The sequence below is a fragment of the Sander lucioperca genome, chromosome 11, assembly GCF_008315115.2.
Source record: "Sander lucioperca isolate FBNREF2018 chromosome 11, SLUC_FBN_1.2, whole genome shotgun sequence".
Taxonomy (NCBI): Eukaryota; Metazoa; Chordata; class Actinopteri; order Perciformes; family Percidae; genus Sander; species Sander lucioperca.
The window spans coordinates 6,817,174-6,832,770 of NC_050183.1; the positions used below are offsets into that span (position 1 = coordinate 6,817,174).

Here is a 15,597-nt window from a genome sequence, read left to right on the forward strand (position 1 = left end):
AATAATAAATAATTAAAAATAATTAATAATACAGAATAAGCATGAGAAACATAACAGCATCATTAACAATACAGAAACAACGAAAAGCAAACAAAGAAAAAGCAAAAGAATATATATGTATAAGGTGTATCAGAGTTGTTATGGTAAAGATTCTCGATCTACCGTTAATTATGCTATAAAGGCAATAAAAACAATAATGTCTGTATTTCCCAAAAATAAAGTTAGGAAGAAAGGCGGCACATTTTCTACAGGAAAGAAAATAAGCATATTTCCCAAAATGTTGAACTTTTCCTTTAGAGAAAAGTTTAATCAATGAAAATGAAGACTCATTCAAAATTGGGTTAACTAAGAGTTGAGGATTATGTCCTTTCATGGTCTAGACGACCTGTGTTTGTGTGTGTCCACTCTCCCTGTGGTCATTCTCTGTCTAGTCGTTGTAATCCCACAACCACAGGTGGAAATCCCACCTGAACCCTTCTCTAACCCTCCCAACAAGCTGTAGGGTTGCCATGTAAATATATGCATTCATAGAAAGGACATGCCCATTCATGGGAACTGGAGTCGGAAAGGCAGGGCTTTGGTGCGGAGGTGCTGCAGACCTCCAACAAAGGTCAAGAATGGTCCTGAGTAGATTTATATGATGTCTGACCTGCAGTGATTACTGAGATGGTAAGGGACCAAGGCAGGATTAGGCTGACAAAGAGGAAGGACAGGTGAGATTCAGGTAATCACAACACAAACACAATGCCAGGCAGGTAACATTGTTAAGGTTTAAAGTAGGTGATTGGAGGAAAAGTGCAGGTTTTAAGCACATGGCTGTGTCTCACATCCTTTTACTCGACTCATGCCTGTTTTGTTTTTTGCCTTTCCGTCTGTCTCCATCTTTCCCCTCTCCTCATCACTCTCCCTTCCCCCCAACGCTCCCGTCCCCTTTACTCCATCCCTCCCACGCCTCCGCCTCTACTTTGTATTAAAACAACATGATCCATGAGGCGGGGAGGGCGACTCGCAGCACCGCTAATTCTAATTAATCCAGCGTGGTAGCACGGCCACGGCAGGCCCCAAGCGCTCCCAGTCTATCAGATAGAAATTCATAACTTAATTGAGGTCAGAGCCTCTAGCCGGCAGAACAAAAGTCTCCAGCCAGGACCAGCTAGATCAATAGTAATAAATATCTGACTGGGCGGCCTACAATTGGTGGGAAGAGATAACACAACAAGTCTCATACACATAGTCTGCATGTCGAACCTGCAGCGATGTCTGTGTGTGTGGCTGTTGTGAGGATTTGAGCCTTCCCTGAGTGGCAGACTGGCATATCATAAGCATAAGTTTCCCTGTACTTACATTCCTTTAATGTACAGTTGTATTATTTTAGTTAGATTGTAGAAAAGTATTCTTTCCTGGTAAGGATAGTTTGTGTTTGTATACTTGTGTGTAAAATTGCACGATGGAGCTCTAAACATACATGTGTGTATGGCTGATTTGTAATGGCATAGTCTCTCTTAAGGTATGGATCCATTGATTTGATATTGATGTGAGTGGTGTGGGTGGACTCGGGCTGTTGATATAATGGAGTAAAACAGTGAATTCATGACTGTGGGAGTTCTCAATTTAACTGATAAATGCAGACAGATGGGGAAGAACTTGGGAAATCTTTATAATATAAAAGGATGTTTCCTCTGATTTCATGTTAACAGTCACATTTTCACACTAGCTGCTTACCATCTGTTGTTACCTTCTAGAGCTGGACCAATAAATCGACCGAACTGATATATCCTCTGATATGAGGTCCTTGCAGATGTCAGTATTGACGTAAATGTCGACTGATAAGTAACAAGGCATTGCAGTACAGAGTGCCAAAGATACAGTATGTGTAAGATCATTCAGGAACAGTGTCTTCAATACATAGTTTGTTTACCAGAGAGCTCTGACATTTTTAAGTGTAAACATCCCACACAGCACAGATTCTTTAATACCCATTTATTTATTTAGTTATTTATTGTATTTATGTTTAAAAGATAAAGTATAAAAGGATTAAAACTGTCAAATATTTACATGTATACATTGATACATTCAGATACCAATGTGCAGTAACAATGCACATGGGAGACACATACGAACAGAGATTCCTCGATTTATAATTGGAGTTGCTATGAAACAGTGCAGATGTACTGCATGTTAAATTAATGGAAAAAATATTAAACCTCAGACGGCTGTATAAATATGGGCTGCTGCAATTACCAAATAGTTTACCAAGTTTTTTCTGAAGTGTTTCTGTTTCCTAAATAAGGTATTCTTGATCTGTGCTAAATCCCCGGCTCAAAAATGTAGTAGGATGTCGAAGAAAATGTTCCATTTTAATCAAACTCAACAAATCGTAAGCATTAGCATCTGTTCAATGGTCATGTTTCATGAAAAAAGCATATCAACCTGTATCAAAATGATGACATTTCATATTAAAGTCGCGACATTCAGCAAACAATTTAAAACTGTAACCTTTATTATATTATGCAGCTTTACAGGCATTTTAGAGCTTTTTGAATTCAAGCTCTGCTGTTGTAGCAAACAAAGAACACTGAACCATCTCATCTGTGTCCTCTACTGTGGTGTCAACTACTTGTGTGATCAAAACACACACACACACACACACACACACCCACCATGGTGGTTGATTGAAATTCTATGGTGGAGGCATTATTACACGTTTGTAGCCCTCCCCTTTCCCAGCACTGCCTCCTATAACTAATGGCTCAGTCAGGCCAGTCATAACAAATATCCAGCAAGATTCGTCATAATTGTGTGTGTGCGCATGTGTGTTTGTGTGTGTACCAGTGTTTGTAATTGTGCAACCTCTCCCCCAGAATATATAGGGTCTTTAAGAAAGGGAAGGCAGCAAGGTGGGAAAGTAAGAAAACGGAATATATCGAGGATTCAAAGAATAAACAGGGGGAGAAAAAATAGAATGGAGGGAGAAATAGAGCAGGTAAACAAAGATATGAGATGGTATGTGTCCCTTTCACCTCTCTGGGAGTATTAGGACGTTATTGACTATCTTACAAATCAATCAGCATGACGGCTTTATGGCAGTATTATATGATATTTGCGTGAGTGTGATTTAAAAAAAAAAACAACCTTTATCAGGTATTTAATTTACTGAATAAGCCAAAACTAGACATTCATATCTGGTTACTTCCTCCACAGTTTCTCAACTTTTTCCAGAAATTATATCATGCTATATATTAATACCACAATTTAAAATGACATATACTGTGCTAAAGATTTTTATCCATATTGTCCAACCGTAGAGACAAGCAGAGAAGAAGCAAGACAATAATAAGTACATGCATGTTCGTTTGCATGTGTCCACAGCTTGCAGCATGTAAATGGTTCCTATTTAGCTGAGCAGATGAGTGTGCACCTTCACACACTTTCATGTCTCTGCAACAGATTAATAGTTGACACTGAGACACTCCCACAGCTTAGTGCACACATTAATGCAGATGTTTAAGAAAGCCATTCCTTGCTTCCTCTTTATAATAGGCCCAAGTGTAATTTATTGCCCCTGCATTTTCAAATGTATTTGCGTCTGCCTGCCTACAATATGTACGCACATGTTAAAGTAGAGGAATCGGAACAAACCTTGGTAACGTATAATACACACACATAAAAGGCACCGTAGCCACAACACACACCACTTGACATTTTACACGCCACACTTTAAGCTGCTCTTATAGGATTCATGTTTAGTATTTGCCACACATTAGCTTGACTCTGTGAAATGAAAGCTGTTGCTGCGCTGTGTTAAAAGGCCCTATCGGACATAGATACAGTTATGAATCTATAATATGAGCACTTAGAAAAGAGCCAGCTCCTTGACAGTAATATTGCGGCCTAAAGAGCCATTCCAGCAGGTAACAGTCCTCTTTGCTATCATCAGCTGTTGTTTCTTTCTTATTGGCCACTCACTGGGCCTTGCCTACACTCAACTATTTGATTTCCATCGTTCTTAACCGTCCACATAAATTATCAGGAGCATTAAAGCTGTCCTCGACTGCTTTAGACAGAAGGGGGGGGGGATGGGGATGGGGGGGCGTGAGAGAGTGAGAGAGTGAGAGCTGGATACAGAGCGAGGGGAGGGAACGGGGGTGAGGAGAGAGAATAAACAAAGTAAGTGTTTTGCCTTCCATCAGTCTCCCGCAGTACTCAGCTTTATGAGTCCCTCACTCCAAATGCCTCAGCCGCAGCCCCCGCTGCTTGGCCATTGATTTTCATATTACACTCTTTTATGTATTTATTTATTTCATATATTTCTTTTTAAACATCATCGATGAGCCGCAGGAGGACAGACGGGGCCTCTGGCGATGTTAATTCTTAGTCGCAACCTCATCCTCCTCTCTGATGGCTTTAATGGAGGCTAAGGTGTCCCACGGGAACAAGCAAGCTCCCTGACATGGGGAGGAGAGGGAAGTGTGTGTGTGTGTGTGTGTGTGTGTGTGTGTGTGTGTGTGGGAGGGAGGGGGTGGGAAGAGGGGGGAGATGAAGACAACAACGTTGGTGAGAATGGAGGTTTAGAGAAAAAGAGAGGCTTCTTTTGTCTGGTGTGACAGAAAAATGCAAGAAAACCAGGCTATTGTGGGTAAAGGTACAGTATGTACAGGGCTTTAAAGGAGCTTTTACACTCAGATCGAGCTTCAGACACTTTCATTACCCTTTGCTCCAGACCCACAGGAGTTGTTTAGGGATGGAAGACCTGTGCTGAAGTAAGGTGTGTCACACTTTTGGGCTTCCTGACAACGCTGACACAATAAATATCTATAATCCCTGGCAACCTCCAGGACCCCTGTCAGCTCTGGACCTGTGAATCATTCAGGATATCCCCCCCCAAACTGTGATGCTACTGATTGCAGCTATGGGTGTGATGGGGAAGTGTGTGTGTGTGTGTGTGTGTGTGTGTGTGTGTGTGTGTGTGTGTGTGTGTGTGTGTGTGTGTGTGTGTGTGTGTGTGTGTGTGTGTGGTTGGTTCACCCGGGCACCTGAAGGACACTCCCAGGAGGTGTGAAGGACAGGGAGTTTGGCGTCAGGCTAATTTGACCATTGGTGGTAGTGCTCACACGCTGAGTGGCAAGGTTACCTCTCCATGCTCAGAGAGGAGACCCAGATTCAATTAGGGCTGGCCCCGGTCAGCAGATCCTTTTAACACAGGGGGCCTTCCCAACGCACGCACACGCACACACACACACACACACACACACACACACACACACACACACACACACACACACACTGGCAGTTAACACACACAGCAAACATAGGGAAAACTCATGTGCATGCACAGGCCTTTACATACAATACATACAGATGTTTCCTTAAAGGCAGGGTTGGTAACTATTTCCAATATACACTCTTTTATATGTTGTTTGAAATGCCTCCTTGCCCCGCTGCATGTACTCTACCCCTCCCGTGTACGAGCCTGAGCTCAATGCACGTCGTCGCCGCCGGAGTTACTGCAAGTCTACTCAGAGAAAACTCAGCAAAATTTGCCCCAGCCGCGGTTACTTGCAACCGCCCGCCTTCCCTGCTAAAAAGGCTAACCTCCAATTTCCACTGGATGCGGAACGGCTGCGGAACGGCTGCTGAACGGCGGCGGAGTCATTAGGTTTCCATTAAAGTCAATGTGTGTATTTCCACTGACTGCGGAACGGCTGCGTTCCGACTGCGTCCCAGCTCCGGCGCAGCCCTCCGGAGCAGATACGCAGAGCTTCTATTTTTGCCAGACGCCGGAGAGCTCCGCAGCAATTCAGCACACGGCAGATAGTGCGGGGCAGGAAGTCAAGCACAGAAACAAAATAAACATCCGGTTAATTTTCAAAATAAAATACACCGTGCTCACAGCGGATCATGTTTCCCTGCACTACACCTTGAAAACACAGCACAGAGTTGTTTCCCCTCTACTCCTCTGGATGGAAACAAACTGTTGTTGGTTTTGTGGTTCTATTCTACGTGAATTCGCGAGATCTTGTGGGTCCTCGTGACTACAGCTGTCAGTCATGGCCGCAGTCGTGCCGCAACAAATCCGGACCTGGTGGGTATTGACGGATGGCGGAGCACGCAGCCGTTCCGCATTCAGTGGAAATCCGGAGTAAGAAAAAAAAGACAAACTGAAAAAGCAGCGATGCAGCGGTGCTCGTGTACGTGTGTTTGTGGGCCGGAGCCCCGAGGGCAGGGGGAGGGGTTAGACGGAGCCCTGAGAAGATGCTACTCTTAATTCTTGCTAGCTTTTCAAGATTACCAACCCTGCCTTTTAAATGCACAAACAAGGGAAAGTTTTCACATTTTTCAAATCTATGTGACAATAATATAACTTTAATATTTAGACATAGCAGGCTGCCTATGTCAGGAGGGTTTTAAGGTGCTGGAAGTAGATTTTCTCACCAGACTGCATGCAACAAAACTCAAAAAATGCATGGTACTGTATGTTTTGGAACATGCTTAGCAGTATATTCTGCAAAATTAGTAATGAATGTTCTATAAAAGTGCTATAAGTTGGTTCTGTCTGGTGCCACAGAAGCTGCTCTGGTTACAGATGGGACCCAGTGATGGAGAGTCTTCCTCTCCTCCATCTTACTCCGATCTGTGTTCTGCTTTCTGATTAATGGCACCTGCTCATCATAATGCTATCTGCTGGAATCTGCATACCAATGATCCCAGTCGCTTATTGATTCACCCCTCATCTTCCCCACACACACACCCTGGAGACTGATCCACACAGTCATCCCCCCTCACTCTTTCTCTCCTTCCCCCGACCACTGTCATTATAAAAGTCAGCAGCTGCTGCATGCATTGATCATAAATCATAATTGCTTGTCCATTTTTCCCCACTTGTTTAATGTTGCTGTCAGGGACAGTAGGGGGGAGAAAAGGAAGAGAGGGAGAAAAAAAACCTTGAGAAAGTTTCGGAGACAGAAAGATGAGACAGAGAAAAATAACTAAAGGAGAAATAGAGAGGAAGAGTTTGATAGTGGAGAGGATAGAGAGAATATATCTAGTAAAGTTTAAGTTAAATACAGCTAGTGGCCATTAGAGGAGTTGCAGCTCTGGACGTCTGCATTAATTAGCTTTTGTATTCAGCTATAGTGGGCTCACTTTTTGAAAAAGATGTTGAAAGTGTTTTTTCTTTTAGCTTTTGTAGATAACCCTCTGCCTCTGAAAGTGTTGTACTGCTCACTCTGGAAGAATAACACCCTTCTTGTTTTGTGGAGTAGCTGACATGTCTGCCAATCAACTTGGCTAAGGTCTTGTTGGTTTAATTACACTAATGTTTCAAAATGACTGTAGCGATGATTTATTAATGTTAAATTCTTCACCTTTAAGTAGCATTTTTATTTCCTGACAAAACATTGTTGCTGAAAGACAGTGATGAAGTCATTGTGTGCAAATAATGTTTAATTAATGTTTTGTCCATTTTAAAATATATACCACTTAAATTATTGTTACTGTTGAGAATGACACCATTCTTATTAATAGTTATTAGAAAGATAGCACATAGAAATAGAGTGGGCTTGATTATCCACCATATACCAAGGACCTTTGTCAGTTGGACTGGCATGGTATGAACACATGAACTAGGGGTGTGAAAAAAAATCAATTCACATTCGTATCGCGATTCAAGCTCTACCGATTCAAAATCGACTCATAGAATTCCAAAAATCGATTCATTTTTAAAATTTTTTTTTTTTTTATTGTATGTCTACTGCAATCACATGGGAAATAAAAAGTAACTACATTTACATACTGTGAATGGTTTTTTTTTTGACATGCAGCAAAGGGCTGCAGGTCGGAGTCGAACCCTGGCCCGCTGCGTCAAGGAGTAAACCTCTACATATGGGCGCCCGCTCTACCAACTGAGCCATCCCGGCGCCCGTGAATCGTTTTTTTTTTTTAATCGAGAATTGTTCGTCGTTGTTTTTTTGTTGTTTTTTTATAATTATCTTCTTATTAGGAAATTTCACATCAATTGACAAGTACAAATGGAATTACAGTTGTTAACATCAGAATTGTACAGAACCAAAGGTTTTGTATCAATAGTTTCTTGTTTCAGATGTCCATTCCCTTTCGATAATATGTATACGTATATGTATAAAAAAAGAAAAACATACAATTTAACTTTTTACATCCAGAGGGGTATAGAAGCAAAAAGTAAATACATAAAATGAAGAAGAGAAGAAAAAGAAAAGAAAAGAAATCAGATAAAAAATGGACGTTCCTTCAGCTCGTTACCTTGACGAAATCTGGTCTTAAAGGTCTGATGAATTGTACCCATTTTTCCCAGTGTTTCATGAATACATCTAACTTTAGGTTGAGAGAAAAAGTAACCTTTTCCATAGTATATATATATATATATATATATATATATATATATATATATATATATATATATATATATATATATATATATATTGTCGAAAATCGATTTTGAATCGAATCTTGAGCCTAAAAATCAATTTTACAGTCCACGGGGACACCACCACACACACACACACACACACACACACACACACACACACACACACACACACTGCTTTCTTCAGTCTCAGACCTGACTTTAACTTTAACCTCTACCCACAATCTCTCCTCTGGCTCGGACACAGACAAAGGGAATGAAACCTAGTTTCAAGAGGAGATAGACTCAAAGGACCTCTGCGTCTTATTTGTATCCCTGACTGGGTTAACTTTCTGCCTCTGATATGCCCTTGATCCCTCCACTTAATGCTGGTGTAAACAGCTTGGGTTGAATGTTTGGAGTGTTCTTGTCTTGTCGTCCAAGGTTCGTGAAAGAAGACTGACTGACTGAGAAAACAAACGAAACCACTTTCCAGAAATGAACACAACATCTGTGACAGTCCCTTTGTGTGCTCTCTGCAGATAAACTTAGTTACAGACAATGTTTCAATTGATCCTGGTTGGCCTCAGTCTGACTCTGAGTTGCCTGGACATTCCTGCAGAGCAATCTGAATGAAATAAACACAAATATTTACACAAGATCATCTCACAGTATTATTTTGATCTGTATAGAAATACAACTGTGTGCTCATATCTTTCTACATTCTTGATTTGCTGTCTTTCTCTTTCATCCATCTTGCTTCCCATCATTTGTGTGGTAGAAATGATAGATTGGTGTGACTTAAATTCAGCAAAACTGCATTTGTACTAATAGATCAATCCCAATCCATGCTGCTCCTAAGCATATTGCTCCACCCCATTAGGGTGATACACTACACAGTGCTGGAGCTCTGCTGCTGCTGGTATTGTGCAAGCAGCGGCTTTATTGAGCACTCTGCTGACATCCAGCCCAGTATTTCTGCACCGCAAGGGGAAACTTTGGATGACATGTAAAAGCAGGGGTTCGGTGCGACATGCCTCCGTAATGGGATGGGAACAGGGGTGCACAAGAGAGGGGGGTGGGGTAGCTAACTGTAGGTATTGGGGGAGAGTGGTGGGAGGGGAAAGAGTGTCTCTTCCAGGCTGCTTCCAAAGCAAATGGAAGACAATCCAATTTCCTGTGATTCCATCAAGCCTCCGTCCTGGATGAAAGGGCATTAGGGAACGCTGAGAGGACAGGCTGCTGACCCCTCACATGAACATGCAAGAAGCATGTATGCCGCACGCACACACACAAACATGCATGTGTACAGGCAACATACGGTATAACAGTATTTTTGTTTTGCTTCCAGGCTCACTGCACTTTAAGGCATATTTTCTTTTGCTTGTTAATTATCAACCACTCATTCATACTTTTGTGTGTGTGCTTGTTGAATAACTAACTGCAGATTAGCGCTTGGTGCAGATTAGGGATTAAACCCCTTACACTTTAATTATAACTGTATGTATTTATGTGCATCAAGGTCTTTCACTTGGCCCCGGCTGTAAACATCTGTCACTGCCCCATTGTGCCGTGTGTGTGTGTGTGTGTGTGTGTGTGTGTGTATATATTTTAGTGCCTGGACAGTACAATTTTACCTTCACACCATTTAATCTAAATTTGTCAATTTTAGTTCAGTTCCTCTCTCTCTCTCTAAACATCATTGTGAGAGACAGACACAATGTCCTCAGTACATCACAGGTTGCGATTTGACTTGCAGACAGACAGCATTGTTGTCTTGGGTTAACTATGGCACGCTTTCCACGCTGGTGGCGATTTGCATCTGTGCTCTGTGATCCACCCAGAGGGAATAGAAAGCTCTAATCCAATCAGCAGGTCCCTGAAGTGCTGCCCCTGAGAGAGCGACACACACACAACAATAGGATCACTCTGCACTGTGCCCAGCTAGAGAGGGAAGACAGGAAAGTGACGAAGAAGGAAAGGAAAAGGATAAAGATTGAAGAGGAGACTGAATGGAAAAGAGAGAGAAAGGTGGATGTGGTAATGAAAAGAGAGGAGTGACTGGAAAAAGAGAGAGGCGACGGTGGGCAAGGTAATAAAAGAAAAGAGACGAGGTAGGTCAGAAGAAGAAGAGAAGGAAGAATTGGAGGAGAGTGGAGAAAGGACATGGAAGTAACCAAAAACAGGAAGGTGCAGGAGAGGATCTGCTGTTAGAAGAGCAAAGGTGGAAAGACTAATGAATAATTTCACCATAACAGTTTTAGTAATTTGGAGGTATTTTCACTGCAGTGACATTTTACGGTACAGAAATGTCACTGCGCCGCCTGCTGGCTTTTAATCTGTCTCTGAGCATTTGATACCATTGTGCTTAGCTCAACGACTGCTCTTGTTCTGAGACTGAGGGCAACAGTTTGACCATTTATCATCATTATGAGGTGCAAAGGCAGGCTGGAACAGTGATTAAGAACGGAATGTCCTGTTGATGATGCCAGTCATATATTGTGCCTTATACCTACACACACACACACATACACACACACACACACACACACACATTTCCCCATCCCTGTCCCCAATCCACAGTTCTAACAAGAAATATATCTCTACCATTGGCCCCTTGACCCCAAGTATCATTTTTACCGCACACCCACATATCCGCATGCACACAGACACACTCACACACATGCACGCAAGAGACCATCACTGATTTTCTGTTCACCCCCTGACACTCTTCTCTACATTGTCCCTGAGCTGTTGTGTAAAGTAATTCTTCTAGGCTTCAAATATTCTATATCTATATCTTATTGCTAACAAATCACATGAAAAGACTAAAACCTATACTAAAAAGTATTTTCTGCCTATCCAAAGCCTGATCACGTATTCCTCTGTGCCATAGAGCTCTGTTGTTGTCATCTAAAACACATAAACACATACACTGTTGCACAGGCTGACATGTTCTTTAATTGCAATAAAGGATTTTAAGATGTACATATTCAAGCAATTCAGTCAATTCAAATAAAGCTATACACTGTTTGTTTCAGCTTTCACTTGTTAACGAACTGCTACAGATATGTAACACAACAAATGTTACTAAGTTTGTCTTTAATAAAGCACAAACACTACCCACGCTACGGGATAATGTGGGGGCTTTCCTGTTCCTCCCATTCTGCCCAAACTACATACAGCTTAATACATTGTTGTTTGTTGACAATAAAAAAAATGAAATCACCAGCTTTAATCTTTAAGACTCTCTAAGACCTTACATCTAGTTTCTTGGACTGGTATGAACATGTATCAGGAGCCGCTGACATGTGGTTGAGATGTAGGGTTGGGGCTAACACTGGTCTGGTGTTTGGAGGATAGATGCGTAATGCTGGAGGCGCCTCCACAGTAATATGTTGAGTTTCAGTAGCTTATTGGTTCAGGTTGATCAGAACTGCAAGTCACCTGCAAGTTGAAAGATTTGATTTGCAGGTCCCATGTTCCTCAAATCAATATCTCGTCATCTCATAATTTGCCTTTGGTACAATGAAAACTAGGCATCTTTTGTCCACAGCCAACAAGTAGGAGGTGATTGGTATTCTAGTAGCTGAAAGTTTTCCTGTTGACTCTTGGGAAGTTTGAGCAAAGTCATTTCTCTCACACCAAATGCTCACAATATATATTTTGTTATATGATATTATTAAGACTTGTTTTTGTCTTACAGGATAATGAAGGACAGACAGCGCTACATTATGGTAAGAAGGCCTCTCTTGTTAATCTCTATAGTACAAAATGTTGTATACTCACTTTTTTAAGTGTATTTATGTCTGTTTGTAAATGGTGGAAATGTCTTTTTGGATCTATCGTACACTGACATTATGTTTTGTGTGCGTGCTCTTTATATGAAGCAGCTTGTTTTCTGCACTTTGCCAACATTTGTCTCAAATTTGACAATGCTCTGTCCTCCGTTCCTCATCTTTATTTTCTACAGTTGTTTTTCCACCCCGTTTCTCTTATTCCTCTGTGTGTGTGTGTGTGTGTGTGTGTGTGTCTGTGTGTGTGTCTGTGTCTGTGTCCTTTGGTATGTATGTGAGCATGTGTGGATGTCTGGTTTTGTTCTGCGTGTGTGTAATAATCGGCAGGCCTCCCAGAGGAAATCAGCAGTGGTCCTTAGACTCCCCTGACCCTCTCATGCCCCAACACACATGTCCCTGAGGGGCGTTTCCCCTGTCCTCTGAGTGTGTGCATGTGTGTGGCGTCACCATCTGTCCCCCAGCTTTGTGGCATTGATGTGGGCATGTTGCATTGCCCACCGTAGATCTGCACACACAAACACACTCAGCAGAGGAAGCCCCGAGGATGGGGCATAAAAAGATGACTAATAAACATAAGCGATGAACTCCAAGAGACAAATAGCAGAGAATGAAAATTCATTCCCACCTCTCTTTGCACAGGGCCACAGTGGCTGGCAAGTGATTAATTGAGGGTTTACTGCTCACCATAAATTGTTCTCCTCCTCTACGGCTCCCCTGAGGGCCAGCTACTTTTTACAGCTCAAGGCCCAGGCGAGACACCTGCCACGCGCACACACACACACACACACACACACACACACACACACACCCCGCTGGCTAAATAAAATACTGTTTAGAGCAACAAGAGGAGGACTGCAAGCGTGGCTGGAAAAAATAAGCCAAGCTTTGTTAGTCTGATTTGGCTGAAAAATAAGTGGTTCTTGTAGTGTTTGATAATCACACACCTCATGCAATTCATAGACACAACCTGCGCATGCACATGCATTTGCTTACACACTCACATGCATTCCGATGTATCATCATATCTCATGCACACACACTCCCGCCAGCCAGCCCACCAGCCACCCCTGGGCTGGAGGTTAAAAGGCCTGGCTGTCAATCACTGTGGTTGCTGACATCAGCGATCATGGCACAGCACAGAGTCCGCTCTTTAAGAGGAGCGAGCGATTGACACCGACAGAGAAGAGCACTCAGAACAAGAGAGGAAGAGAGAGGAGATGGGGGGGCGAGGTGCCAGAGGGGCGAGAGGTGCATCAGGAAAGCAGGGACCTGCTAACTGGGTTAAGAAAGTGCAAGCCTCCCCCACTTCCTCCCCCTTATACAGAGAGAGAAGACCCTTTTAGTGGGGCACAAATTGCCAATGGGGCAGAAATGAAGTGTTTGAGAGAACCACAGGTCCAGGCCGGTGTCAGTGCTGGGCCTGCAGATGGGCTTTTCATTAACTGCAATACTGTACATACTGTACTAAACTACAGTACGTAGAAGAAAGGGATGAGGCAAATTTACTCAAACCTCTGGTTCACACCAGCATAACAGTCTGTAATGAGCTGCACATTTGTCCAGGTTAAGAATAAGTGACAGTGTAACCACACTCCTCTGCTAAATACACCACCGTTGTTTAAACCAGACTTTACAGCAACTCTGTGAGGCTGTGCTTAGGCACTGTGGTGCTTTGAGCAAAATGCTAACATCAGCATGCTAACTTGCTCAATGCTAACAATGTTTACATGTTGATGTTTAGCAGGTATAACATTTACCATATTCGCCATCTTAGCTTGTTGTGTTAGCATGCTAACATTTTCTAATTAGCACTAAACATAAAGTGCAGCTGAGGCTGATGGTAATGTCATTAGTTTTGCAGTAATTTGGTCATAAACCAAAGTACTGGACACATTGAATTTTGACCTGATTGTGGCGCTAGACTAGCTAGTATATCGCCAAAGTCACTAGGATTCATCCTCAGGGGAACACAAATATCCATACCAAATTTCTTGGCAATCCATCCATAGTTGTTAGATAGATATTTCTGTCTGGACCAAAGGGGTTGACTGACCTACAGGGTGATGTAGCCATCCATACAGCCTTGCAGCTGCTAGCATGGCCAAAAAGCTAAATGCCTAGCAGAACATTTGCATAAATGCTTTTTGTTTTCTACTTCTTTTATTGCTCTTCTTTGCTGTTTTCTCCTCCTTTAATTACTCCATTATGTTATATTTTTTTTCTTCGTAGCATCAGCGTGTGAGTTTGCTGACATCGTGGAGCTCCTGCTGAACGCTGGAGCCGACCCGTCCATCAAAGACATGGAGGGCTCTCTCCCTGAGGAGGTCACTGAATCCAGTGCCATCTCCTCTCTCCTGTGTCACTACACGGCTCCAAAAGGCTAGCTCACCCACCTGCCACCACCCTGGTCCTCGCCCCCGTCCTTGTCTCATCCCCGCTCCACTCATTCGACCATCCTCCTCATCATCCCTCCTTCATCCCTGAAGATACTCTGTTCTTCCCCAGCAGTTAGTAGACCAGGATTATAAGTTTTATTTGATTTGATTTTCAAATACTTGAGGTGAGTTTGGTTATGTTGGCTTAGCTCTGTGGAACTACAGGGTGTAAACATTAGCCCTTCCATTTGATGAGTGTCAAATGAAGCAAACCACATGTAATTTCAATCATCCAAATAATGTATATTGACTTTATATGCCCAGTAGGGTTGGGTGATATGACTTATACTGTGAGTACTGCTGGAGAATTTGCTATACTGAGGTTGTTATACCTTAAATATCTTTTGCTGTATTCGACCAATGCAGGCAATGTTGCAAATCAATAAGCAGGACTGCTTATTGACAATATTGGAATGACAGGGTTTGTGCATCAATGTGGTGAAGTATCTGTATTTGTCAGGTATTTAAGTCACCAAAACCAAGCCAGAACCAAAAAAAGACATTCCCATCCACTTATTTGATCTATAAACAGTAAAATATTTCAGAAAGTTCATACTGCGATATGATATTAAATACCGTAATAAAAGATTTGATACATATCACCCACTCCTACTGCCCAGGTCTGACTATCAGCCAGGCCTTTCAGTCTGGGTCAGCCCTCTCTGACCATTTGTTCATGATTCAGTTGTTACGTTCAAGGAATGCTTTGATCATTTGTCATTTATCACATTAAAGTCTTCAACAAATACTTTCCCTCTGACTGCTCATTAGATAACTTAACATCAGAAGTCAGTGTGACATGCTCTGTCGTATTCTAACATTCATAGTACAAACAGACACAGCAGTGTACTATATACTGCCGCAGCCCTTGTACTGTATGAGTAAAACCTAAACTCATATCAAACATGAGTTTGAAAAAACATGTCATGCAAGAAAGCGTTGGGGGGAATCTCACAAAAGATACCCCCTACCATGCCCAGCTGCC

General features: G+C 42.3%; 1 protein-coding gene across 2 annotated transcripts in view; it reads left to right on the plus strand.

Moving 5' to 3' along the window:
* Window positions 1–15,360, plus strand: part of acbd6 (acyl-CoA binding domain containing 6) — a 40,884-nt gene extending 25,524 nt beyond the window's left edge. For both annotated transcript variants that reach the window (XM_031306976.2, XM_036006861.1), the window contains 2 exons: window positions 12,087–12,117; window positions 14,407–15,360. In XM_031306976.2, coding sequence (XP_031162836.1) covers window positions 12,087–12,117; window positions 14,407–14,561 — 186 coding nt within the window. In that variant the 3' untranslated portion in view covers window positions 14,562–15,360. The remainder of the gene's footprint in view (window positions 1–12,086; window positions 12,118–14,406) is intronic.
* Window positions 15,361–15,597: the final 237 nt, after the last annotated feature.